The sequence below is a fragment of the Oryzias latipes genome, chromosome 14, assembly GCF_002234675.1.
Source record: "Oryzias latipes chromosome 14, ASM223467v1".
Lineage (NCBI taxonomy): Eukaryota > Metazoa > Chordata > Actinopteri > Beloniformes > Adrianichthyidae > Oryzias > Oryzias latipes.
This window is the reverse complement of record NC_019872.2, coordinates 15,619,996-15,645,857: the sequence shown is the minus strand read 5'-3', so window position 1 is coordinate 15,645,857 and position 25,862 is coordinate 15,619,996. Positions and strand designations below refer to the sequence as shown.

Sequence of the window (25,862 nt, the reverse complement as noted above, 5' to 3'; positions counted from 1 at the left end):
TTAAAAATCTTAAAAATTAATTTCAGTTACATTTGTGATGTTTAGTGTGGGAACTAAGATCCCTTAATAGTTGATTTAATGAGAGCACACAATTAATCATCGTTTTCTCTAAACGGATGGAGGGAGCGTGATTCCACTTTCACCTCCGCTAGCTCCACCTCTACACACACCACTCTTCCCACACTAGTATGGATTAAAGGCTAAAGGGGTTGAGAAGTCAAAGCTTGTCAGTTTCTTCTCCCCAACTTTCAGAAAATCTATTTTTACCTATCCCAGCTCAGGATCGAGGCTGGACTCTTCTCACTTGCTTGTGCTTGCTGGTGGATTCCAGTACAAACCAAGGACAACACGATCATACAGGAATTGTGGAGATTTTTCACTTTTAAAGTTGTCTTTAAGCGACTCGCATATTAGATAATCATATGGATTTATTATTTTTGTTTTTCCTCACTTGGAATGTGGAATATTTCTCACATTGGAAAACAAACACTAACTACTAATGCCGTGTACTTTCTCAATCCACTTGGAATCTAGATGGTGCTATTTGAACAAATACTCCAATCATGATTTGGGACCTGTGTAGAAAATCTGCTCCAGGTAAGAATAGCCTCCTTTAAAACACAGAACACTAACCATCTTTAAGTTCCTGAAATACCGTACATTCAATTCTTTCAATAAAAAATCGGATCCGGGAATGCTATCACAACATATATGTTTTTTTTTATATGAAAAACTATTGGCTCATTCTTCATATAGAAATGTTTAAATATTAGTTGTTTGAGCTGGCTGTAGAGTACATCCTAGTGGTCATCTTAACTGAGTCTCTTATAAACCACTGTCATCATTAATCTCCTTAGAGTTCTTTTTATTTCCTATTTAGCTCTTGAGTTGGCAATACTTCTTTTTTATTTCTTTTCATTTGTTTCTAACTATAACTCAGATTGCTAGCTCTTTGTTAGCTACTGTTATTTAAAAGCTACTTTTGGTTAAGTAAAAATGACCAAATTCTCCAAGAAATGGGTTGAAAAGTTCTGAGGAGATTGAAATTGGGGGAAAAAAGACTTGATTTAGAGGAAAAAAAGGTTGGAAACCCTGAGCCAGATTTAACTTTTGGTTACCTGGCATTTCTTGTAACTCCAAGGCCTTGGCAAAGCTAATCAGCTTGTTAGACATATACCATTAATTCTCCAAGGGACATCCCAGGCACAGTCTCCTCAGTGATGAGGCCAGATGGATGCTGATGAGATCAGACATTGAAGAACTCAGCAGGATCCAAATTCAGATAAAGCATAAGCCATGTCTTCTAGGTGCAGTACTTGTTCAATATCTAACTCTTTCATGTTCTGATTTTTTTTTCCGGAGCCAGCGGTGGCTTGGGGTTATGTTGTAACCAGCACAGCTTTGGAGTAAAGACCTTCAGAGTGCCAAGGGAGGTGTTCCCATCAAAGCAGACACTGACATCGTCGTAAACTCATCTGGCCTTTTGTGGCTGAAGCGTCAGGATTGCTGTTGAAAGAAAATGACAAATCATAGAGATTCTTGTCGTCTACACAACCTGGCCTACCATCCTCCATGGTGGCACAGTACAACAAAAATGAAGAGAAATAAGGACACAAGAACAACAAGTAGTTCTGAAGGATGTCGTCAGCTCAAAACATTGTCAGCTTTGTTGCTAACATCATCACTATCAAAACCACAGTTGCCATTCTCTTCCATGCATCTCTTCAGGAGTTGGAAGGAAAAACTGTCTCTTCTGTTCTTGTTCATAATCTCTTTTTTCCCCTGTCAAATATGGGCCACAACTTTCAAAGTTGCCTTGGTTGGACCCTGGACCTGTGACCTCTTATATTCTAAAGCCCTTCCTGACCTGGCAGCCCGCCTTGCCATCAGTCGCATCAACAAAAACCCCTACCTCAACAGAGGCTACTGGTACGACTATGCACTGGTCAATGAGGATTGTAAGTCTACTCGTGCCCTAGTTCGCTTTTCAGATCTGGAAGGTTATGGAGCTGCTTTCCTGGGTCCAGCCAACCCGGGTTACTGCTCCTCAGCAGCTTTGTACACAAAAGAGTGGGATGTTGGGATTCTCTCTTGGGGTTGTCTGAAGCCCTACATGAAAACTGTAGACATGTTTCCCACTTTTCTGAGGCCGCTGCCATTGTCCTCCAATGTACTGTTTACTGTGTTGCGGTATTTTCGATGGGCCCATGTGGCCATTATCTCAGAGGACACCGATTTGTGGGAAGCAACAGGACACGAGTTAGCCTCTTCCCTGAGGGCCCTTGGCCTTCCTGTTAACCCTGTTGTCACCATGGAGACAGAGAAGGATGGGCCTCGCAGTGCCCTGGCGAAAGTTAGAGAAGCAGATCGGGTCAGAGGTGAGTTCCAAATGAACATGAACCAAAAACCTGCACATGTGCATGCACAGGAACAATACAAATATGTTGGTTCTTTCTGCAGTGATCATCATGTGCATGCCTTCAGTCCTGATTGGTGGCCAAGCCCAATACCAGCTTCTGACCACAGCCTTAGCCATGCGTATGATAGACCGCGGCTATGTGTTTATTCCCTACGATACTCTTCTCTACTCACTGCCCTACAAAGACGCATTCTACTACATGCTGGGAAATGACACCAAGCTCCGGAGAGCCTTTGATGGAGTTCTCACCATCACAATGGAGTCTGGAGAGCGTAATTTCTATGAGGCCTTCAAAGATGCACAAGATAGGTTTGAACTACGCAGCTCCACTCCGGCAGAGCAGGTGAGGCTCCTCTCTAAATATTGTGAATGCAAAATTATGAAATTGAATAATTATTTAAGAGATAAGCAAACAAAAAAACACAAACATGTATTTTCTAATAATAAAATATCTAATCTTTTAGGTTTCTCCTTTCTTTGGTACCATTTATAACATGATGTACTACATAGCCATGGCTGTTGAACAAACCCGCGCCAGTGGAGTTCACTGGGTAACTGGTCGTTCATTGGGTAACAGTGAGGGGGGCTTTGAGTTTGAAGGCTTCAATCAGCCCCTGCAAGCTGGAAGAAACGGTGAAGGAATGCAAGCTGGTTACGTAGTCCTGGACTACAGCGGCATGGGCAACTCCCTATACTCCACCCATTTTCTTCACCCAACTCACACAGACACCATGACTGGGGGTTTGAGATACCTTGGCCGTTCAGTCCATTTTGCAGGCAGCACCCCGTACACCGACTCGAGTTGCTGGTTTAGCCCATACTTTGCATGCAGTGGAGGTGAGCAGGTCACAGCTTTGACACTAGGAGGGCAGTTATGCTGATCTGACAGCTTCTTGAACGGTCAATGCACTCAAATTTTGTCTTCTCTGTCTCAAGGCTGGGATTCAACGACTGCATTCTTTGTTTTTGTTTTACTCATTTTGTTTGCCGGGTTTGGAGCAAACATCATATTACGATTCAAGTACGTAAAATGGCTTTTAAAGAAACATCTGTTCATGTTACAGTTCAGATCTGCTTGCTGTGAAAATCAGGTCTTCTTGCTGTGACTAACCATCGTGATTCTCTGATCAGGAGAGAAGGCAGGGTTGGCTTTAGCTTTGGGGGTGATGGAAACGGCGGGCCATCAAAAGTAGTCCTAACCCTCGATGATCTTGTCTTCATCAACACTCAAGTCAGCAAAAGGGTCAGTTATGTGCCTAATCACATATACTCAAATATTGAATGTAATTTGGTCTAAACTAATCGTCTGCTTTAAATCTCTACCTGCGAGCAGAAGCTGAATGATGAGAGCATTGTAAAAAGCCAAATGGATTTGAAGACGCCGCACCACTCAGTCTCTGGCCGCAGCTACTTGGCGTCCACGCCAGACAGCTCAAACATTGCTGTATATGAGGTGAGAAAAACTCAATAAACTTTGCTACCCTATGGAGGTTTTGGCTCTGAGAAAACAAATGTTTATTTCCATCCTAGGGAGACTGGGTCTGGTTGAAGAAATGTCCCACTGGGTCAGTGTCATCTGTTAGCAGCAGCACTGAGATGCTCTTTGTTAAGGTAAATGAAAATGGGATGAATGTTTAGGTCAGAACATCCCTTAAGGCAAGTGGCAACGGACTAAAAGCAGTGATTTTATTAACAAAGATATGATGGGGCATTCATTTCCTCTCAGCTCCGAGACATGAGGCATGAAAACCTCAACCTGTACCTGGGATTATTCTTTGACTCTGGGATCTTTGGCATTGTAACTGAACACTGCATCAGGGGCAGCTTAGAGGATTTGCTGGCAAATGAAGATGTGCGTCTCGACTGGATGTTCAAGTCCTCCTTGTTAATGGACCTCATCAGGGTAAGAGATGACTCCATCTGTTGCCTAAAGCATGTGATCATGTTTTCAACCCCTCAAACATTTCCTGCCTTTAGGGAATGAAGTACCTCCATCACCGCAACATCATCCACGGCCGACTCAAGTCCCGCAACTGTGTTGTCGACGGGCGCTTTGTGCTGAAGGTGACAGATTATGGGTTTAATGAAATCATGAACACACAAGAAGTTGACGTAGAAGAGGAAAAGGCCGAAGGTGAAAGCATGTGCAATATAAAATATTGTAAAAACACCAATGCACATTAGCTAAACAAAATATTTGTTTTGTTCTTTCTTTTTACATTCAGATTTGCTTTGGACAGCCCCCGAGCTGTTACGAAACTTAAATCTGAGGAGAAAAGGCTCTTTTCCTGGGGATGTTTACAGTTTTGCCATCATAATGCAGGAGGTGGTTTCTCGCTCCGCCCCTTTCTGCATGCTGGACATGCCTCCTAAAGGTGAGTGGGAAGCTACTCAATGTTAAAGATGCTAATGTCCATAAAAAGATTTAGAGAGGCCTATTTTTACTCATTTTAACCTTTTTTAAAAAAAAAGATTTTTATGTCCCTTTTTCAGATATGTTCATTCTGTGTGTTTTTACAGAAATTATCAGCAAGGTAAAAGAGTCTCCGCCTCTGTGTCGACCTGTTGTGTCTGTGGAAGAGGCCCCATTGGATATAATACAATTAATGAAGCAAGCTTGGAGCGAAGAACCGGACAAAAGGCCCACTTTTGAGGAAATCTTCAAACAGGTAAAAACTTTAAAAGCACGCATTCATGGGGTCACAATGGATGATCCTGACTTCTGCTCTAATCACACAGTTTAAGGGTAACTCAAAAGCCAAGAAAACCAACATCATTGACTCCATGCTGCGAATGTTAGAACAATATTCCTCCAATTTGGAGGACCTGATCAGGGAGAGGACAGAAGAGCTGGAGGTGGAAAGACAGAAAACCGACAACCTGGTGGCTCAGATGTTACCAAAGTGAGTGACATTCAACTTTTCCTGCAAGACACCGCAAAATGCAGTATTGTGGTCAACATCTTTAGGCTGTTGAATAAAACAAACACATTGTCAAAAGTGAGAGTCTCTGAGATCAGGCTCCTGCTTTTATGACTTTATGTAGATCAGCAGTTGGACAGTTTGGAGTTTTTCTCCTGAAACCAAGCACAATTTGACTAAATTAAACAAACTAAAAAGTGACTTTAACTCCTCACAAGGCATGTTTTTTTATACTGTGTTCAAAATGAGTGTTTGGGTTTTGATAAATGAAGTTGATGGGAGAAGACCAGTTAGCACATAAAAACTCTCCTTTTTGTCAGTGATTCTTTGCCAAATCATTAAAGATAATAAAAAAGTATGTATTTTTCATGTGGTAGTGCTTTCTGTTGTAATGATTTAAGTCTGGGGGATCCTAAATATTAGACAACAGTAAGAGGTGGCTTCCAGGATTCATTTGCTTTGATCCAAAGCCCGGTGCAGAGTTGGACAGGGCCACACAGAGACTGCAGGATTCTAAATGAGTCTACAAATATGTATCATAGGAAACCAACAATCTGGTAGTGAATAAGTGAATGAGCTGGCCTTATAAACTGCTAATGGTGATAGATAAGTGGCTGGAGATGTAGGCGGTGTGGCATGTAGAGCCAGATTCATAAAGAGACAGAGACACAGGGAAAAGACAGAAAACCCAAAAGTTGTCATAAGGCAATTTTTATTTTCAATTTAAAAAAAAAAAAGATTCCTGGGGGCTTCGGAAAATGTTTTTCAAAGTTTAAGTCTTTAAACCTCTCAAGAGCGACCAAGAGTTTCCAGACAGTTCTCCCGTTTGTCCATTCTTGGATATTCTTTTGAAGTTTGTTTTTTTTTTTGTTAATTTTTACTTTTATTTTTTATGGATAGACCCTGGTTTGCTATTAGTGATGCGTTCTGGGAAAATTGTTTTTATAAATTCTAGTTTAGAAGAGACTTTATCTCTAAGATACTAAAGGAAAACAATTGGTTATATTAAATGATTATAGATGTATAAATTCTGGATATCCGTCCTTTTATCCGGTTCTGTAAACTCGAAATGACCGAAAAATAATTCCATGTCTTAAAAAATATATCCCCTCTAAAAATAAAATCAGTAAACCTTATTGAGAATTTCCTTCAGGTTTTTAGGAATACCCTGTTTCTGTGTCATAGGAAAGTCATCTTGCCATCTTGCTTTATCTGTTTAAAAATTAATTGTCTTTAAGCAAACACAGAGTGCATTTTTTTTTTTTTTAGATTTTCATGTATTTTTTCTTGTGTAATAGTAAATCAAATTGTGCAGACTCAACGTAACAGTTAAAGATGACAAATGTTTCAGACAGTAAACAATAATCCTCCTGCAGGTCTGTGGCCCAGTCACTGAAGCTGGGCAAGCCTGTGGAACCAGAACACTTCAGTGAAGTCACGTTATACTTCAGCGATATTGTGGGCTTCAGCACCATCTCAACTCTCAGTGAGCCCATCGAGGTGGTCGACTTACTCAATGACCTGTATTCGCTCTTTGATGCCATCATTCCCTTACATGACGTCTACAAGGTGAGGATTGCAGCAGTGTCTCTCAGCAACATGTTTATTTTTTTTAAATGAACACCTTAGTGTTGTTTCTGAATGTAATTCAGTATTCCAGACACATTGAAAACAGTAGTGAAAATAAAATATCATACTCTGGAAAAATGTACAGTTTGAACACAAAATGTATTTTTTATTCCACTTTTAACAAAATTTTACAAGAAAAGCCCTCCTCAGCTCCTCAGCTCTGTTTATGTAAACAACATAAAAAGATTCTACAGATGCAACATTGATCACAAAAAGCAACAAATCTTAGATAGAGAGTAATAAAACAACTAAACCAGTGTGCTAGACAGTTCAAATATTCTTCAGGTACAGTTTGAACACAAAAAAAACTTTTCATGGAACTGAAAGCAACTCTAACAGAATTAATTTTTTATTGACCTTTATTGTTGTTTTTTAAACTGCCTTTGTTAAACTCCTGAAAGTTAAAGTGATAAATCTATTTTTAATACAATTCTTGAATAACGTTGAAAAAAACAACAACAGAATGTTTCTTCATTTTTGCACTTAGGTGGAAACAATAGGTGACGCCTACATGGTGGCCTCAGGCGTTCCTACAAGGAACGGCAACCGTCATGCAGCGGAAATAGCCAACATGTCCCTCGACATTCTGCACTGCATCGGAACCTTCAAGGCCAGGCACATGCCTGACCTAAAAATCAGGATCCGCATTGGCTTGCATTCAGGTGAGCAGTACACCTCTTCCTCTTTGCCTATTTGACGATGACAGATGAATATTTGAAATCCAACAGATTTGAAACACACCCAAACTTCACTGAAGATTGAACAAAACGTTAACATCATGCAAACTAATAAGAGTTTAAGAGCCAAAGCTGCTAAGTCAAGAAGGTATTTTTACCTCCTCTATCCTTGTCTGAAACGTGTTCCTGGAACAGTGAAATTCTATCCACTTAGTGTGCTGTTATCCAATTAACACACTGCACACCAAGGATGGCCGACTCTATCCAGTAACTTAATTAATGCAGTCAGACATTGTTGAGCATTGCTTTGGCCTTCATAAGCAGATGATGGAGATCCTACATGCAGAGTTCCGGTATATGAAAAGGAAATAGTGGTTCGTTTCATGTTAAAATGCTGAAAGCTCCTGTGTCTGCATGCTGCCTCTGCAGGGCCGGTCGTCGCAGGAGTAGTTGGTCTAACGATGCCTCGGTACTGTTTGTTTGGAGACACTGTCAACACCACATCTCGAATGGAGTCCACATCATCGCGTGAGTGTTGTATGCTCTTTAGTATTTTAATAAAGGTGGCTGATAGAAACAAAGGTGAGGGTGTGTGTGTGTGTGTGGGGGGGGGGGGGGGGTGACTTGCTCATGCAGTGAGTACATTCTGTTGAGGTTGGACAGGGCTTTAAGAGAGCACTTCGCACTAATCCTTTAAGGCTATCAGCAGATTTAGAGAACGTATTGGAGTTTTAAATTTAATGTCATGAATCATTTTTTTGGTCTTTGAGAACATAAAAATGCATATTGATGACACAAGTTTGATCAAATCTATTTACACTTGAAAAAGAATTGAAACTTTGTTCAGAGGATATCACACAAAAATAGTAATAATTTCAAACGAATCAAATGATTTTAATGTCAAATGAATACATTCTACTGATCATTCTGCTGTTTTTGCTTTAAAATGTTTTAAATGTTTGACTTGTGACTTGTTAAGAGGAGTGATCTGCTGCCACCAAGCGGTTGAATTCAGAATTACAGCTGTCCCAGAAGTGACAAATCACAAACTTTTCAGAGATTTAAACTTTAATGAGATTTCTGTTGCATGCTGTGGTCTAAATGCTATCTATTGTGCAGCTTCCCACTTTGTCAAGTTGTGCCATCAGCTCCTGTCTTAAAAAGGTGTGCTTTTTGCATCAATCTGGTTTAACCCTTGTGCTATCCTAGGCACTTTAACGTTGGGAGTTGGGTCATCTAGACCCACTAGACAGTGCTCTGAACCGTTTTTCTTCAATGATTTTTGATCTTCACTGGTGTCCATGGATTACATGAAATCTTTCCACCTTTATCCACCTTTGTCATGGTAGGGAGAACACGTCAATGTAAGGGTGGGGTCATCTAAGATGGCACAAGGGTTAAGGCGCACAACGTGCTGCTGGTAGAAGACAGATGAAAGTTTACAGGAAAGCCTCATAAAGGCCCTTGACTTGCAAATTACGTATTTTTAAAATACGAAGACTCAAATCTCAATGTTTAGTTTTATCTCGGTTTTTTGGATGTGCCAGTAATTTGATGTCTTGCAGGATGTCAAAAACAACAGACATAGCCTAACATGAAGACAAGAAAGGTTATTTACAATGTGAAGGCTTTTACTTATTTTGTATTTTTTCCTCCCACAGCTTACAGAGTTCATGTCAACCAAAGCACAGTCAATCTCCTGAACAGCCTGAAACTGGGATACAAGATTGATGTCAGAGGCCTCACTGAGTTAAAGGTAAATAAAACAGAAAACGGTTTCACATTAAACACACAGGAGCTGTCTGTGAACAAACTGCTTTTAACATACTCAAGCTTAATTGATGGTCCTCTTTCAGGGAAAAGGCATCGAGACAACTTATTGGTTGGTGGGGAAAGATGACTTCAAGAAGTCTCTGCCAGTTCCTCTGGATCTTCAAGGGTAAACAAAAAAACATTTTGCCATTTGCTAGCATATTCACGATTATGCTCATTTATAGGCAAAGTTATTTTAAGTATTATTTTGGCACAGCTTAGTGAAGTCAAATGATTAGTTTGAGTGACTGTTGCTTAGCTGGTTATTTCCCAAACATCACAAATGTGAATTATTCAATTTGTTTTTTACAGAGGAACCGATTTTGGGATCACTATTGAAGAGATTCCTCCCGATAGAAGACAAAAATTCTTGGATCGACAGAAGAAGGCATAACCCTTGATTTGTTCCTGACGGCAAAGATTTGGAGAATCTTTGCAGCAGCAACTGTTGAGACAAAACAAGGTTTCTCAAACTTGCTACAAATTTGTCAAGTTTTTAGACCAAAGTAACATTTCTTGCATCTTTTCAGAGCTTCCTCTTAGATTGATCTCAGCAGTGCCACAATAAACAATGACTCCTGGATGCAAAAAACAGATTCAGTAAGGGCAACGGAACTGTGCTTAGATGGCAGTTGCTTTTGACGGAAGGTACGACATAATGTGCCTGTCAAAGGTGCAAATACATTTCAGAGCTGTGCTGGTGTACGGAGCACTGATCCCCCAAAAGGGGAGATTAGGGCAAATGCCAGATGTTTTCACTGCTCTGCTGCAGGTACTCTACATATGCATACCAAACTGTGAAGGTTTTTTAGAAATGTTCTCATGGGAACCCTGATCACACAATGGTCAACTATTACACTGTACTGGTCTGGAAATTATTGCTAGCTATTCACAATAAGTCCAGCATCAATGAGTAAAGTATTTTAAGGTAGGACACAGACAGTCAGGGTTTTGGGTGTTGGGACAGTAAAACAAATCTGAATAAATGAAGTCAAATTGTGCAGAAAAGGCTGTTCATGCGGAAAATCTAATGTTCATTTTATAAACATTTAAAAATATCAATGTTCATTGTAATATAACCTTAGACCACACTTTATTATTGATTTACTGAGTGCATCATTCCCATGTCAGTCTCCAGCGATTTATGTTCCTTTTGTTTTAACAATTCCATCTTTTTTCTTTTAATTGTATGCAAACAAGAGTCCAAACAAGCTGGTAAAGGCGGGTTAGATTTGTCGTGCGTGCAGTCCATTATTACGGCATGCATGGCTGAATGCGTTGCGTGTTCATCGCTGCATTAGACCCTGTTGGATCCAGTAAGTCTGTTCTGCACTGCTGCACAGATGGCTTTAGTGACCTGACAGAAACGATCAGCTGCAGTAGCAGATTCCGCTCCGTCTTGTGTCTCACCATCTTTTTACAAGGACACGTCGGCCACCCATTAACTCCTGTTTACGAACATTGACCGGGTCTGTGGGGCTTCTTGCTTCAAACGTTCACCCCACATTCACCCCACCCCCCCACCCCCCAAGGGATGCTGTGCATTTTACACAGAATAAGATGATGACTCCTTCCAAGTCATTTCTCTTCAGCTTGGGGATGTGTATATACTGTAAATGTGTACATAGTTTCTGCCCTGCAGACTTAGGGGCTTTTTAGAGGGTTTTTTTCTGCTTGAGTTACCAAATCCTCTGACTCAAAAGGGGGTTTCAACTAAAAAGCAGGGGTTTAATCACAGTGCATTTGAAAAGCAAGCAGAGGCATTGTTGCTGACATTGATACAGCAATGTCAGGATGTGGGTTCTCCTTGAGAATATAGACTCTAGACACATTTTTCGTGGCAGCTTGCTGCTGATCACTTTGAACCTGTTCTGGTTTATTGCAGTGTATAGTTTAAAAAAAACTGCACATCTTATCAGTTGATTAACAAATTGTTTGACATTTTTCCTGCCACAACATTTAGCAGGGCTGCCTTGTCATCGATGTTTGATGAAATCCATGGCAAAGAGTATATGGTATACAGTCCTGGATCAGGAAAGCACAAAAGTGGTTTGGGTCTACAAAGGCTATCCGAGCAGACTTCATCAAAACACAAGACAGAACTTTTCTAGATTTATCACCAATTTGCCAAACAGGTAGATTTTATCAAAAGAGGGGCAGCGCTGTTCATTTGGAAAGTGATCTCAGTGTGTATCTGTAAATAAATTCTTGTTTTAGTGAAAGATGTGTTGTCTTTTTTTTTTTTTTGCTTCAGTAGTGCCACAGAGCTAGCTCACTAAATGCAATCAACCAATCAACCAACCAATCAATCAATTGTAAATTCAAATAGGCCAGTTAGTCCTCATAATGACAAATGTGTTGAATTTAAGGCCATTGACTCACAGAAACACCTAACAAAAACATCAAACCTAGTTCTTTTAAAGTGCCACATGCAAGCTTATGACATTTTTTTACACAACAAATTGAAATTTTGGGCTCCACGGTAGAACAGTGGTTGTCACTCTTGCCTCAGTTAAAAAACCTGCTTCAAAGGTGAATTGGTGACTTTAAATTCACCCTAAGTATGCGTGCCAGTGTGTGGCCCTGCGACAGACTGGCAACCTGTTCAGGGCGTGTCCCGCCTTCACCCAACAGTAGCTGGGTTGGCTCCAGCAGCCCTGTGACCTCGAAAGGTTCTAAAAATGTATGGATGGAAATTTGAAATTTTCTGATGTCACTTTGGATAGGATTGACACATACATATAAGCAAAACTGTTCAAATTTCCGTTTTTCATTGGTTTGCTGATTGACCTTTGACTGAAAGCGGTGCCATAGTGCCACCATTACTAAAGACGGAAAATCATGTCACTACACTTTATCTTTGTGCTCCGTAAAAACACTATTTGGGGAAAAAAAATCAGAAGAAAAGCTCTTCATAAAAGGACCAGTAAATGTAAAGTATTACAGATTTATTAGATATATTGCACTTTGCTAATTTATTTGGATTTATTTTCATCAGTTTATCCTTAAAGTTTTGCACTGAAATGCCAGAAGCTTGGATAAATGACATTCCTCTGTCATCACCCATCCCCATTCCTCCATTATGCTGCTGTGCATTTTGCAGTAGCTGATATTCGTGCATTTGCATGACATCCTTCAGAAGGGTGTGAATTTGGGGCTGCAGATACTTGTTTACACTGTATAATCTTAGTAATCCTTGACTTAAATCGCCGATTTATGCACCTGAAACGTTCCGATCATCCACGTGATTTTTTCACGGCGGGACACGGCGATCCTCAGCGTGCTTCTGTCTCGGGTACCTGACTGACTGACACGCCGGTTTAGAGGTGCGAGCTGAGCAGCAGGCGAGTCTAGTAAAACGCAGACAGACAGGAACTTACCGGAAGCTTGGCACAGCTGCTTTCGAAATAAAAGCACAAAACACCTGCAGTCCTTGTGATAAAAAAAAAATATCACAATTTCTTGGTAAAAGCTTTTCATCTACCTTCACAAACGTTACAAAAAAAAGTAATGATTTAGTGATTTAAGTCAATAGGAACCCAGCACCAACATAAATAGATAAACAAACGAACAAATAAAATGTACAGCCTGAATTCCATTTGGAACTTCTTTTTTTTTTTTTTTTTACATTAGGACGTAGCTCGGAGAATAAACATTTTTCAACAAGGGAACTCTTTAAAATTGATAATTAGTTTCTCCTTTATCAGTTTAAAGAGTACAGTTCTATTTATTCAATGACACTAAATATGGGATTTAATGAGAATGGTTAAGGTTTACCACTCCCGAGCTACCAGGGAGTCATAAGAAATAAACTCATGTAAAGTCTGTTTTATTGTTATAATGATGTAATAATAATAAAACAATAATATTAACGTTATTATTAATATTACTACTAATACTAATAATAACTAATATTATTTATTATTATTGATAGTTATATCATTATTATTATTGATATTATTATTGATATTATTATTATTATTATTATTATTATTATTATTATTATTATATCATTATTTGCAGGTATGTAAACATGCTCTTTGTTGTTGTTTTAATTTGAAAGTTTGAATCGGAAGTGCAGCGCTTCCCCTGCATGTCTGAACGGCGCACTCCGGCTGTGGGCATCCTCAGACAGGTGGAGGAGGAGACGTCCTCGAGCAGCTGAACCGCGCCGTGGTTTGACCGGGGGACTGGGCTGGGCTGCGGGACGCGGAGCGGTGGACGCGGCGCGGGCTCCGTGCGCGGATCCTCCTGCAGCCGCCGGACTCAGAAGAATGACACCATACCCCCAAGCATGCTTCGGGTGATCTCGGCATCCTGAGCCCCTCGCACACATGCCTCACACTTTAATGTGGACGCGGCGGGGACGAGATGTAGCTGATGAAGGATGAGACCGCATGGGTTCGCGCTTCACGCCTTAAAACCACGACCTTGTTTTCAGTGATCCCCCACCGCGCTCATGGAGAACCAAGCAGGCGAGCCGCAGAACTATGAAGACGTGCAGAAAAGCGGCTACCTCCGCAAGCATAAATCAATGCACCGGCGGTTCTTCGTTCTGAGGTCGGCCTCGGAGCTTGGTCCTGCTCGACTGGAGTATTACGAGAACGAGAAAAAATTCCGCAGCAAATCGCCGGTGCCCAAGAAAGTGCTGAACCTGGATACTTGCTTCAACATCAACAAGCGGGCAGATTCCAAGAACAAGCACATGATAGTCCTTTATACCCGCAGCGAGAGCTTTGCCATCGCCGCGGACAGCGAGGAGGTCCAGAACGAGTGGTACCAGGCGATGCTGGACCTTCAGTGCAACTGTAAGATGTGAAAAGTGATCCTCGGTGTTTCTGCACCATCTCAAAAATGTTTTACCTAGTGTTCCACATTGATTTGAATAAATGATTTCAGTGGGTGCAGCTATTATTTTTTTTAAACAGGAGCATCTGACTGGGCTGATCTGCACGCTATGGGCGGCATGTGCAGCACATTTTAATACGCGCTGGTTTGTCCTAATCTGCGCCTGTTGGCACAATGAGACGCGATGCATTCCTCATGTGCACAAATAATCCGGAATGAGCGCCTTTTTTTTGACTGAAATGCGGATCTTCTCACATGGCGGTGGGTTTTTGCATGGCGCAGTGGGCATATAGCAACCATCCAAGGGATGCATCATATAGTAGTAGCCTATCGCGGTGCACTCAGCTGCAGCCCGTGTTTTTGTTTTTCTGCACAGCTCTAACCTACATTTGCGCTCCTCTGCGCTGCTGGTGTGGAGATCTCCCTGGAAATAGCGCCTTTCTTATTTTTCGGAATCCTTTTATTTATTTATTTTTTGCTCTAGCTCAATCGTATGTTTACATTTTTTTTAAAAATCTTATGATGCCCCCCACCCCTTTCCCCCTCGCCTCGTTCAGACTGATGGGCTTGCCCGGCTCTAATGTGTTGTTGTGAACCCTAACGAGATGCGCACTGGAATAATACACACTCCCCATTTTGTGAAGACCACAGCTTAACCACTATGAAACACAATTACATTTTACATTATGGGTGGACACTCAGACGCTGCTTAGTCACATTAAAGCTGTGATAACCTAACAGGAGAATGGCAGCAGAGCAGTGTTTTTGTTATTTTTGTGAGAAAAAAAAGGTGATTTTTCACAGTTAAGCTGTTTTTAAATAATGCATTATGACCTGCAGAAGCTGTAAAGTCATTTCAATGAAATCATGTCACATAGAGAAAACACTCTTGCACGTATACACCAGTATTTCCTTATACTTTAGTTCATTTGGATTTTATTTGTTTGTTTTTAATCAGTTTATTTTCTATAACTATTTATTTATGTTTTTTGGTTTTGTCCCAGGTAAAACTCCTGAAGACTACGGCAGTAGTGGAGAGTGTAGCTCTCCATCTCCTGTTCCAACTTTTAAAGAAGTATGGCAAGTTAAGGTCTGGCCTAAAGGTCTGGGACACGCCAGGAACCTAGTGGGCATCTACCGGCTGTGCCTAACCGATAAGACAGTCAACTTTGTCAAACTCAACTCGGATGTGGCCGCCGTTGTTTTGCAGTTGATGAATGTTCGCCGGTGTGGCCATTCGGAGAACTTCTTCTTCATTGAAGTAGGACGCTCTGCTATCACTGGTCCTGGAGAATTTTGGATGCAAGTGGATGATTCTGTGGTGGCTCAAAACATGCACGAGACTCTACTGGAGGCCATGAAGGCCTTAAGTGAGGAGTTTCGTCAGCGCAGTAAGTCTCAGTCTGTGGGGACGTCTTGCGGAGGCGGGACTTCTTCAAATCCAATCAGCGTCCCGAGTCGGCGTCATCATCCAAACCTGCCCCCGAGCCAGGTGGGCTTCTCCAGGCGAGCGCGCACGGAGACTCCTGGAACTGGAGGAAGCAGCACGAGTACATCACCGACATTACGCCACGGCTTCCCAAGAGCACGGACAGCCAGTATAGGAGCCAGGTCGGAAGAAAGCGGCGCTAGTGCCAGAGGCACATGGGCCAGCTCCAGCCCAAGTCTAAACGGATCCTGTTCAACAACGCCAACACTGAGGCCCAAACCGACAAGAGCCCCAACTCCTGCTAAGATCACCCTCAGCCTTGCGCGATACACACCCAACCCTGCTCCGTCTCCAGCCCCAAGCCTGTCCTCCAGCTCTGGTCATGGATCAGAGTGTGGCCTCGTGGGGGCTGCTGTGGGGGGCATGACTATCTGCTCCTATCCTCGTGTTTCTCAAAGAGTTTCTGTTTCAGGCTCTCCAAGTGACTATGGGTCCTCGGACGAGTACGGTTCCAGTCCTGGGGAGCACTCCCTGCTCATCCCCAGTATTTCTGGACACCACGTCCATGGAGAAACAGCTTCCAGCTACATAGTGATGGGGCAGAGAGAGGCTCTTCTCGGTTCTCACCATCGCTCCAAAGGCAGGCGGATTCTGCGGCGGTCATCCAGCCGAGAATCTGAAGCGGAACGCAGGCTGCTGAGCAAGAGGGCTTCCCTGCCCATGGCTTCCCACGAGCGCCTCACCCCACATAGAAAAGAAGAGGACGATGAGGACGATGAAGAATATGCCATCATGTCACAGAATACTCATAGAGAGCAAGGTGGTTTACACCAGGGCTCAGGAAGCTTAGCGGGTAGAGGAGGGCAGCTTGATGCTGGAAGGGGGGGTGGAAAAAGGGCAGGAAAAAGCAGGAGCGGAGTGGACACAGGACTAGTCGATAGTGGATACATGTCAATGTTGCCTGGAGTGACATCTCCTCCTGTTTTGCTCTCCCTCTCAATAGGTGTGTCTGATTCCAGTGCTAAACCTGGAGCAGATGACGAGTATATGGCCATGACACCCAACAGTAGCGTGTCTCCACCTCAGCACATCCACCAGCCTAGCTCAGAGGGCTATATGGTCATGTCTCCTAACAGCAGCAGCTCCACAGACCTGTACAGACTGGGGATGTGGGATTGCAGAGCCAGTATTGAGAGCCGAAATGTTGGCGACTACATAAATGTCTCCCCTCTGAGCAGCCGCTCCGCCTGCAGCACACCACCCTCCCACCCCGAGCAGCACCAGCTGCAACCAAAAATGCTTAATTCCTATTTTTCGTTGCCTCGAGCTTACCAGCATGCTCTTTATACCCGCTTTGAGGATGACCTAAGCACAGCAGAAGGAAAACAAGACGTCAGTGGACATGAAAACATTGGAGTGGGAGGTGGGGCGGGGTACAGCAAGAAAAACAAAACTTCAGTGGGTTCTGCGGGGGGCTGCCAGCTCTCCATGTCGTCCTCATCTTTCTCCTCCAGCTCTGCCAGCAGTGAAAGCCTTGAAGACAGGTCAATATCTGCAGGGCGGGGGTTAAGTCTTATAAGAGCCGGAGCAGAATACAAGAGTGCGGGGACATCAACAAAAGAAGGTCGTCATCACCAAAAACGAGGATCAAGTAGTAAGAGCCCTAAGCAACAAAGGAAGGGGCGACCCCTCAGTATTTCCTTGGACATAACGAAAGCCAACACCCTTCCCAGGGTCAAGGAGAATCTACTGCCATCAGCGTCTCAGGCCGTTGGTGAGTATGTCAGCATTGTCTTCAAGGAAGACAGTAAATCAGATGCAGGACGATGTGCAGGATCTCAGCACGGAGAACCTGTTATCCATGCAACTCTGCGACCCGTGAACAAACCACTGTTCTGCCCCGCCAACCTTCCCCGCAGCTTCTCCGCCCCAATATCCACCTCTCCCGAATACGTCAGCATGGATTTGAGGAAACCCTCATTACCCCAAACTTGTATTAGATCCACATGTAGCACCCATCAGGGCAGCCCACCAACCGTCGCCCCCCAGGCTAGACATGAACACAGCACGCCTTCTCCTCTGGCAGCAAAAGCCAGTGCCAGATTCAGAACAAAAATGCCAACAGATGTTCCTACCCACTTTATGGACAGTAAATGTGCAGACCCCAGCATCTCCATAGGACCTGCCATCCTCCCAAATCAGTCCTTAAAGATGGAACCAGAGACTAGTTTGGGGTTTTCCCCTGTCAAGTCTTTCCAGTCTCCTGACCGGAGTAGCAGACTGGTCCGAGATGACCAGCAAGGACACCCCTCTGAGACATTCAAGTCGACCTCCTCTATAATACATCACCCACCCTCCTCTACCTCCCTCTTCCCAGAGGGCAGTCAGCCAGTAGGTCATCGGCAAGGTTTGGACTGCTCGCTGTGGGAGAATGGGCAGTCTGCAACACCCCCGCCACAAGCCTCCACCTCATCTGCAGAACAAGGCCTTAACTATATTGACCTTGACTTGGTCATGAAGGAGAGCCCTCAAGCTGGAGTGGAGTGCTCCTCTCCAGTCTACAATATGGGCGGAGGTGCTATGGGTAGCAGTGCTGGCTCTGGCCTGAACACTTATGCCAGCATTGATTTCTATAAGTCAGAGGAACTAAGAGCAAGCCAGAACAACAGAAAAGATGGTCAAGGTGAGTGCTGCAGGTTTATCAACCAGCCTTAAAAATGAGAGTCCTTATGATGGAGTAACTTGATAATCTGGCTGTTAAACTTTGTACATATCCTGTTAAACTATACATTTAGTTTTTAAAAGACACAAACAAGAAGAGAACAAGCTTTTTTTTTAAAATTTCATTTGAGAAATTCTTTAAAAAAATGAGCAAAAAGTCAAACAAAAATGTCAAACCTATAAGTAAGTTGTGCTACTCCTGTACAAAATTCTTTAACTGTAATAACTGGAAAATAAATTAATATTTAACAAATTACACTATGTATCAAAGTACATGATAACTTCTAAATCTTTGGATAGTCACAATTTTTTTTAACAGCAGCCAAACCTTTCAACAGGTGCCCCTCAGTATTTATAGTCTTTTCTCTGTATTTGAGCGTTCTCACAGGGATTATGTCTGAGCCATTTTGGGATTTTTAGCCAAAATCAAAACACCTGTGCCATTTTCTAGGACATAGTTTCTGCAGAGCAGCAGGACTTCCTCAGAAATTCCCCCTTTGAGTTGTGAGTGGGACTGTTGGAGCAGTGTAAGCCAGAGTAAGTCTTCATTTCCCGTCATCCCTTTGCACTGTCCCCCACTAGCTTACAGTCCCTCACAACCCCAAGCTAACATTAGTGATGCAACAAGAATGGCGAGCAATATTGTAGCACATACGTAACAGCTACGTTTTTTTAACCGTCATTTTTTTTGTCTGCTCACAATTCACAACAATTTGAATCAAGACATACCCAGAAAGGCAATTTTTAGCCTAATTTTCTTTATATATGTCCTTCATCATGAGAAAAATGCAGCAAGAGCACGTGAAAAACATCAAAAACAGCATTTTCATTGGAGTGGGTCTTTAAAGTTAATGAGGATTCAAACACAAAGAGGCAAGCAATGCAGGGATTCAGAGTTGTGCAGTGTTTGCAAAATAAAAATCTTGGCAGAATTTGTCTTTACATTTTTTGAAGATGGTAAACTAGTAAGTCTGGATTAAAAAAGTTTTTAAAAAATAGCTAATTTTTACATAAATGGTTGAAAAGTCCTTTAGAAAATCAGGAAGAGCAGTACATTGAAGGAAAATCTGGCTCTGAAAAGGTATTAAAAAACAGAAATAACAACTTTAGCTCATTTAAATGCTTCATCATCACACTTGTCAGAGTTTTGCTGCATAAAGTTTTGTATAAATTGTATGTTTTCAGCTTTGAAATAATAGAAAGCTAAGTGGATAAAGATAAATGTACGAAATGGCAATGCCAGAGGAGATGAAACATTTTTTATGTTTCCTAAAAGAACAAACTACAAGTCTCCTGGTAATGTTTGTCTAAGTGAATACAAATTCTGATGCACATAGTCTGCAGACAAACCTCCTGTCTGAGTCTTAGTCACTTCTCCTTTCATCTTGAGCTGATGTGGAGCGCGACTGCGAGCTGGTGGGCAGCACTGTTTCCAGTCTTTGGGCTGTCTGTAGAGTCTCTTATTTTCACAAGTGGGTGTTGAGAGAGTGAAGCCAATTGATTTGTCTGCTGGTAATGAGCCATTTCACATGAATAGAGGATGAGGGGATGGAACCGAGGCCAGGTGTTTATGTTGATGCGTGGGTGCGCTGTTGGCTGCAGGGTTGAGGTTTCACTTGCGATGCACAGATGACACTTTATGAGCGGTTCATGTTTAAGGATGACAATCGTTTGCTTCCACGTATATGGAATAGCAGTTTTCCGTTTCAGGTGGGAGCATGAAAGCTGACGGTGAGGTTGGTGGCTGCACTTATTGCAGAAAAAGACAATATTTACTCATATAAATCCATGTTTGTACTTAAGCAATCAATCTCTTGTAACTTTTTAGGCAAAAAATTGAAAAATACAATAACTATTAAATTAAAATGTGTTAAATTGTATATCAAATCCTAATTTTGCAAACTGAAATAGAATCAGTATTTTGACAGTAATACCCAGTTCTTGTACTAATGCCTAAAACCTAAAAAAGGCTCCAAATGTCTAATAAATAGAACCACAACTTGCTCTGCAGTTTTTGATAAATTGCTGTAAATTTAAATAATAGTCGATTCACTTAGACTGAAATAATCTAGTAAACTCACTGTCACATCTAGATGCAATCAGCCTAATTTGCTCCCATTCAAATGAACCACATTCAACTTTTAGGCTATAATTCAGACCTTAAAAAATAATATTTCAAAAAGCATAGATTGAGTGCTTGCACCACTGCAGCTGCAGGATCAGTGATTTTATGCGTATTTAAAGCAAGCCAAAGGCTGAATGGTTTTTGCTTTAGCTTCTTTTTTCTAACTACACCTGATCAGTCTTTTATCATTAGACTCTGATTAAAATGAATTATTTTAAAATTCTAGCCAAAAACTTGTCAATCTTGCAAGAAGTGCAGAAATCCTCTGGTATCTGATCATAAGATATATATATAGCATCTTTCCTAAATACATCAAGACTAATTCTGATCTAAAAACAGCAGGAAAAAGTCAAAAGTGATACGATTTCACAGCGTTTGATCAATATCCTCAAAGTCTTAAGGGAACTCCCCCTGAGAAAGCTGCTCTCCACCACTATGGCCACTGACATGTGTGAAGTTTTATATATGAACATTTGTAAAAACCTGGGTATTGATTTTTGTGTGCCTTGTTTAGTGGTCATGTGATATTACATTATGTGTAGCAGGGTGGTGGAAGTATTATGCTGTAGAATTTTATGCACAAGGGACACTTGTTGAGTGCACAAGCTGATTTATAACCATCAAAGCAAAAGAAATGCAATATCAGTCTAGCTTTAGGTGTTTTGGCACAGGGGACTTGATCCAAACATATTTACATCCAAGCCCTGAATTGTTTAGATTCTGCAGAGAAGAGGAACGTCATTGTCACTTAAAAAACACACACTTTGAAAAAGTTATATTCCTTTCAGAAGTGCTTGTCAACTTATTTCTGATCTACCATAAGTGGTTGGTGTCAGTTTGATGTAATAAAGGCCACTCTGTGGTCAAATGGCTATTAATTCAGGCTTAGTGTTTTCCCCACTTTCAGTTAAGTGCAGCCGTAAAATGCCTTAATTAAACTTTATTGCTGACACTACCTTTTGTTTTAGTACAAATAGCCCCCAAATTCTTTTAACTGCTGTATTATTTATAAAAATTCCTTAAAAGAAAGACTGTTTTTACAAAAAGAACAAAAATCTGATGAGTACTGAGACCTACTCAACCATTCAAACTTTGATATAGTCTGATTTTCTGTGAAGTAAGGTACTATTTTTAGCACTTTTTTTCCTGGCAGTTTACTTGTTGCTGCATCTGATTGAGTTTAGTTGACACAATCAGAAGTAGAGCACTCTGTGTTCTTCAGGTGGCTCATAAAGAGGGGAAATAAACCTGATAAATCTGAGTCAAAGGCACACAATATTGACATGTGCAACAATGGCCAATCTGAAAATCCTTCCAGAACGATATGGAGCATCATGTGATATTTACCCAAGCTGCCAGCAGGAGCTCCAGAATAAACAAGAGCAGTATGCTTAAGTGAAGTTGTAATCTTGACAGAACTGGTTCATCATCTTTAGCACTCAGAGTGTGAACACTTACATCAGACTGGAAATGATGAACTCCACTTTACTGCTTGTTAATGGATGGCCTTTAAAGTTCCGCCTTCTTCCACTGTCTTTCTTTCAGACTGTTGATCTCCGCCTTGGTCCGGATGGCAACGGCGGTCAGAGCGCCACTCTCCACCTGCGAGGAGATGACTGTCTGTTGCCACAACACAACCGCTCACTGGAGTCTGAACACTCAGACCCTGGAAGTCTCATCCCCGGTCCCGTCTGCTGTTTTCTGTCAACCAAATGTCTGCCAAACAAACACACACGTGCACAATGTACACACAACACCATGTCCAGACGGGGAATAAGGAAAGTCGTTGGTTGGTTTGCTGTATTTTTAGTAATTATGACATTTTTGTCGTCCATTTGTGACTCGATTAACAGGCCACTTTTTTTAACTTGAGAAAATCTGACAAAATTCTAAGAATTTCCTCCAAACAGACGCAGAAATGCTTGAAAGCAAAAATGCAATCAGGTGTTATTCTTCCTCAGAAAGCAGGTGGTTTAAGGTTTAACTGCAACCTGTCACTTTAAACTCATTTGACCTATTAAGGAACAGTTGCCCATAAAAACCTACATATCTCCTTTTCACTGTTTTTGTGCTACTTTAAGGTTTCAAAATTGTGTTAACTCTAACTAGTATTATGGTGGCTTCTTTTGTCCAAGAGACACAAGCATCACAATGATATTTTTAAGGAAAGAGTCAAAGAAATACAGATTGATCTGTTTTGTATAAAATGTGGGGGGAAAATCAAAAGCAAGAAGATGTACATCGGTTTTATAAAAAAAATACTTAATATTCCTCAAACACATTTTTTAAGGTTTATAATTATTGTGTAGCACAAAACCATTGAAAAAAGTGGAAATACTTTACTTGACAACCAGTTTTTTGTATTAAGTTGTACATTACTATGGTAAATATTATAGCAATGCAAATAGACTGACAAAAACTATAGTACATACTGTAGTTCTTTTTGCATAAACTACCGCATTTCTAATATAAAGTGACACATTACAATGGTATATAAAATACACAGTATACTGATTAATGCTATATAGGCTAGAAAACTATATACTCTTTTATAAAGTGCCTCCTTTTTGATTGTAGCTGTTTTTACACAGGTGATCTGAACATGGAACATGGAAACGGGGAAAGTTTTTTTTTTGGTCCAATTTTTAAGTTTGTGCAAATGTTGCTGCCGCTCTGCTCTAATTAGATTGCCTTACTGTGCTTCAGAAGAAACAACCTTTTAATTTTTGTACATTTTTTTGCAGTGCCTAACCCTTCAGCCACAGTAAGCACACGGTCCAAGTACTTTTGATTGGCTTCTTCTTGCAGAAAAAAACATTTTTTTTCTTGTTTAGCGTTCCCTTTTGGAAGGTGTGTCCACATTTTTCTGACCCTGCTGTCTTTTTTTATTGATTTTATTTTTTATCTTGTAAATTGGGACTCAACATTGTGTGGATTTTAATAGTAAATCCATTTTTTGAGGTTTTAACTTTCACAGTTTCTACACTAAGAGCAAATGAGCAGTTTCCTGTATATAAGATGTGAAGTCAGCATTGGCGTTGATTTGCTTTGGATTTGAAAAACACCTTAAAAAAAACCCAAACCATCCCACTAGGAGAGCTATAAAACATTATCTATCACTCTGAGGATCCAGTTATGGATGGTGGTCATCAGAGCCTGTGAAAAGACTTCTCCACAATCATTGGGACACTGGGTGTGTGTGAACAGGGTACAAACGAAGAGGGTTTTCCTGATTGCTTTTCTTACACGGGAAGCTTTTTCCACATTCAGCGGAATCCTCGTCACCGTGCTCACCAGCTCCATCGCTGTGACCTTGCTGCTCAAGTTCATGCCATTATAGAGAAAGAGATGCATTTCAAGTAGCTGTTTAGTTCTTATTCACAACTGGGAGGATGTGAGTGCTGCTCATGAATCTGACAGATCTTCAGCCTGCAGCTTCTGCGTCTGCAAAGTTTGGCTTTTATTTTGTCACATCACATCTCCTGAGATCAGGAGTGACGTTCTCAACAGACCCATCTTTCTTTTGTTCAAGTCAACCTTTATAAATCTGTTATTCTGGCAGTGCATCTCTGGTAATTGGGGATTAGCGTGATTCTCTGACTGTACCTCATAATCTTACATCGGAGCAGACGCAACAGTTGGTCTTACTGTACAGCCCCCCGCAGGGCGTTTCACTAGGACCATGCAGAAGAAGGGGTACATTTGAGCACACGCAGGGTTCCCGCTCTCATGGCATCTGGTGGTGGAAGCCTCTAAGTGTGGAAAAGGATACCAGACGTACAGTCAGGACAGTGATCAGACCTGCATTGAAAAGAGCATCATGATTATTTTAAAGGCGATGATCCTACTTTGATAATGTTGTAAAAAGACTGAAGAGAAATTATAGGTATGTGAAGTTTTACTGTGTACAGAGGAGTTTTCTTCAGGGGAGGGCTGGGCTTGGGGATCCTTCTATTCCTGCCAAAATTATTTTAAACAGAATATTGATGATTCTTGTCTGTGATGTAGACAACGTCAACTTTTTTTTTTCTTTTGATAAAAGAAAAAAGTGATATAAAAGATGAAAGAAAGCTTTGTCTTCTGCTTGCTGTGTTTTAAAGTTTAAAGTCTGAAGGGAAGTCGGTCTAGACTGCTGCACAGTAAGCCACCCCGGGTCAGAGTTTTAAAGGATAAACCCGTTCACAAAGGACAGGTTTATTTAATCCCCATTTAAACAGATGGTATTTTGGTAGATGTTAAGGTCACGGCTGCGTAATTTCAGAAAAATTGTATCTAGAGCATCACGATGAAAAATGAGCAGCCTCGATGTGAGCACAGAAAACCTCAATACACCTGAGGAATACATTTATATGTGAAGGTAAAAACCTGACAGATTGCTGGTTCTAATCAATTATTTACTAAGTCTGAGATCAGGATAAAAAAAATGCCTAAGAGAGGAAGAGCTGGAACCAAAACCCATAAAAACAATGTTCTGCTTTGTCTTTTTTTTCTCTTTTTTGGCAACATCATTTGTGTCAAGACTCCAATTACCTATAATTGCTTAATTGATTGCTTGAGCTTTTGTCATCACAACTTTATGGTGCAAAGTGGAGAAGTCGACCAAAGCAGCCATCTCCTGACATCTTTCAGTCTAGAGAGAATTATAAATTGATAAATTGACAGGTGGGATTTCAAAATGCTAAAAAAAATCCAGTTATCGCTGTAGAGTTTTGGGCAAAGATGCAGAAAATGATTTAAATGAACAATTCATAAGACACATTTAAATGTTATTGTATCCATTGAAAATATATTTTTTGATTTCAGCCAACTATTTTTGAACCTGAAGCTATACATCTCTAAAACAACTCATATGTGACGGCTGCGTATACCAAGTAGAAATTATGATTTTTTTTTAAAATCTGAGTTTTTTTTAAAATATGATAAGAAATTATAATTAATTAATAAAACAAATTAAATTCTCACAAACAGTAAAAATTCCAGGTACCTGTATAAATTCCTTTTTTACATTTTATTTTACAATGCATTTGTTCTCAGAAGGTTGAATAATAATGAACAATCGCATTTCCAATCTTAGTGAACCAAATTTTCGTTTTAAAAATAAAAAAATCTTGTTTCTCAGATAATTTTTTTTAGAAAATTTTTAAAAGTTTTTACTTTGCCTTTAAATGTAAAAGAAAATCTTGTGCTTTTAAATCGTTTGTTAATTTAAAAAATATTTCTTGCTGCTTTTATGAAAGTTGATTTTAAAATTAAAATAATTTTATTTGAACCTCCTGTGAGC

At 40.9% G+C, this 25,862-nt stretch overlaps 2 protein-coding genes across 3 annotated transcripts; both read left to right on the top strand.

The window, feature by feature from the left end:
• Nucleotides 1-184: 184 nt before the first annotated feature.
• On the top strand, nucleotides 185-11,680 carry olgc5 (guanylate cyclase OlGC5). 2 transcript variants are annotated; one of them, XM_011483573.3, is made up of 19 exons: nucleotides 185-597; nucleotides 1,363-2,378; nucleotides 2,461-2,762; nucleotides 2,884-3,256; nucleotides 3,356-3,440; nucleotides 3,551-3,662; nucleotides 3,753-3,872; nucleotides 3,950-4,030; nucleotides 4,146-4,322; nucleotides 4,397-4,553; nucleotides 4,645-4,794; nucleotides 4,940-5,088; nucleotides 5,159-5,322; nucleotides 6,717-6,909; nucleotides 7,457-7,631; nucleotides 8,076-8,174; nucleotides 9,308-9,402; nucleotides 9,503-9,585; nucleotides 9,771-11,680. In XM_011483573.3, exons 2-19 carry the CDS (start codon nucleotides 1,520-1,522, stop codon nucleotides 9,850-9,852), a joined length of 3,456 nt encoding a protein of 1,151 aa, XP_011481875.1. In that variant the 5' UTR covers nucleotides 185-597; nucleotides 1,363-1,519; the 3' UTR covers nucleotides 9,853-11,680.
• A 1,847-nt stretch (nucleotides 11,681-13,527) lies between these two features.
• LOC101165750 (insulin receptor substrate 1-B) lies at nucleotides 13,528-24,647 on the top strand. The gene is made up of 3 exons (XM_011483581.3): nucleotides 13,528-14,266; nucleotides 15,311-18,418; nucleotides 22,127-24,647. The coding sequence occupies exons 1-3, from the start codon at nucleotides 13,918-13,920 to the stop codon at nucleotides 22,132-22,134; spliced, it is 3,465 nt and encodes a 1,154-aa protein (XP_011481883.1). The 5' UTR covers nucleotides 13,528-13,917; the 3' UTR covers nucleotides 22,135-24,647.
• Nucleotides 24,648-25,862: the final 1,215 nt, after the last annotated feature.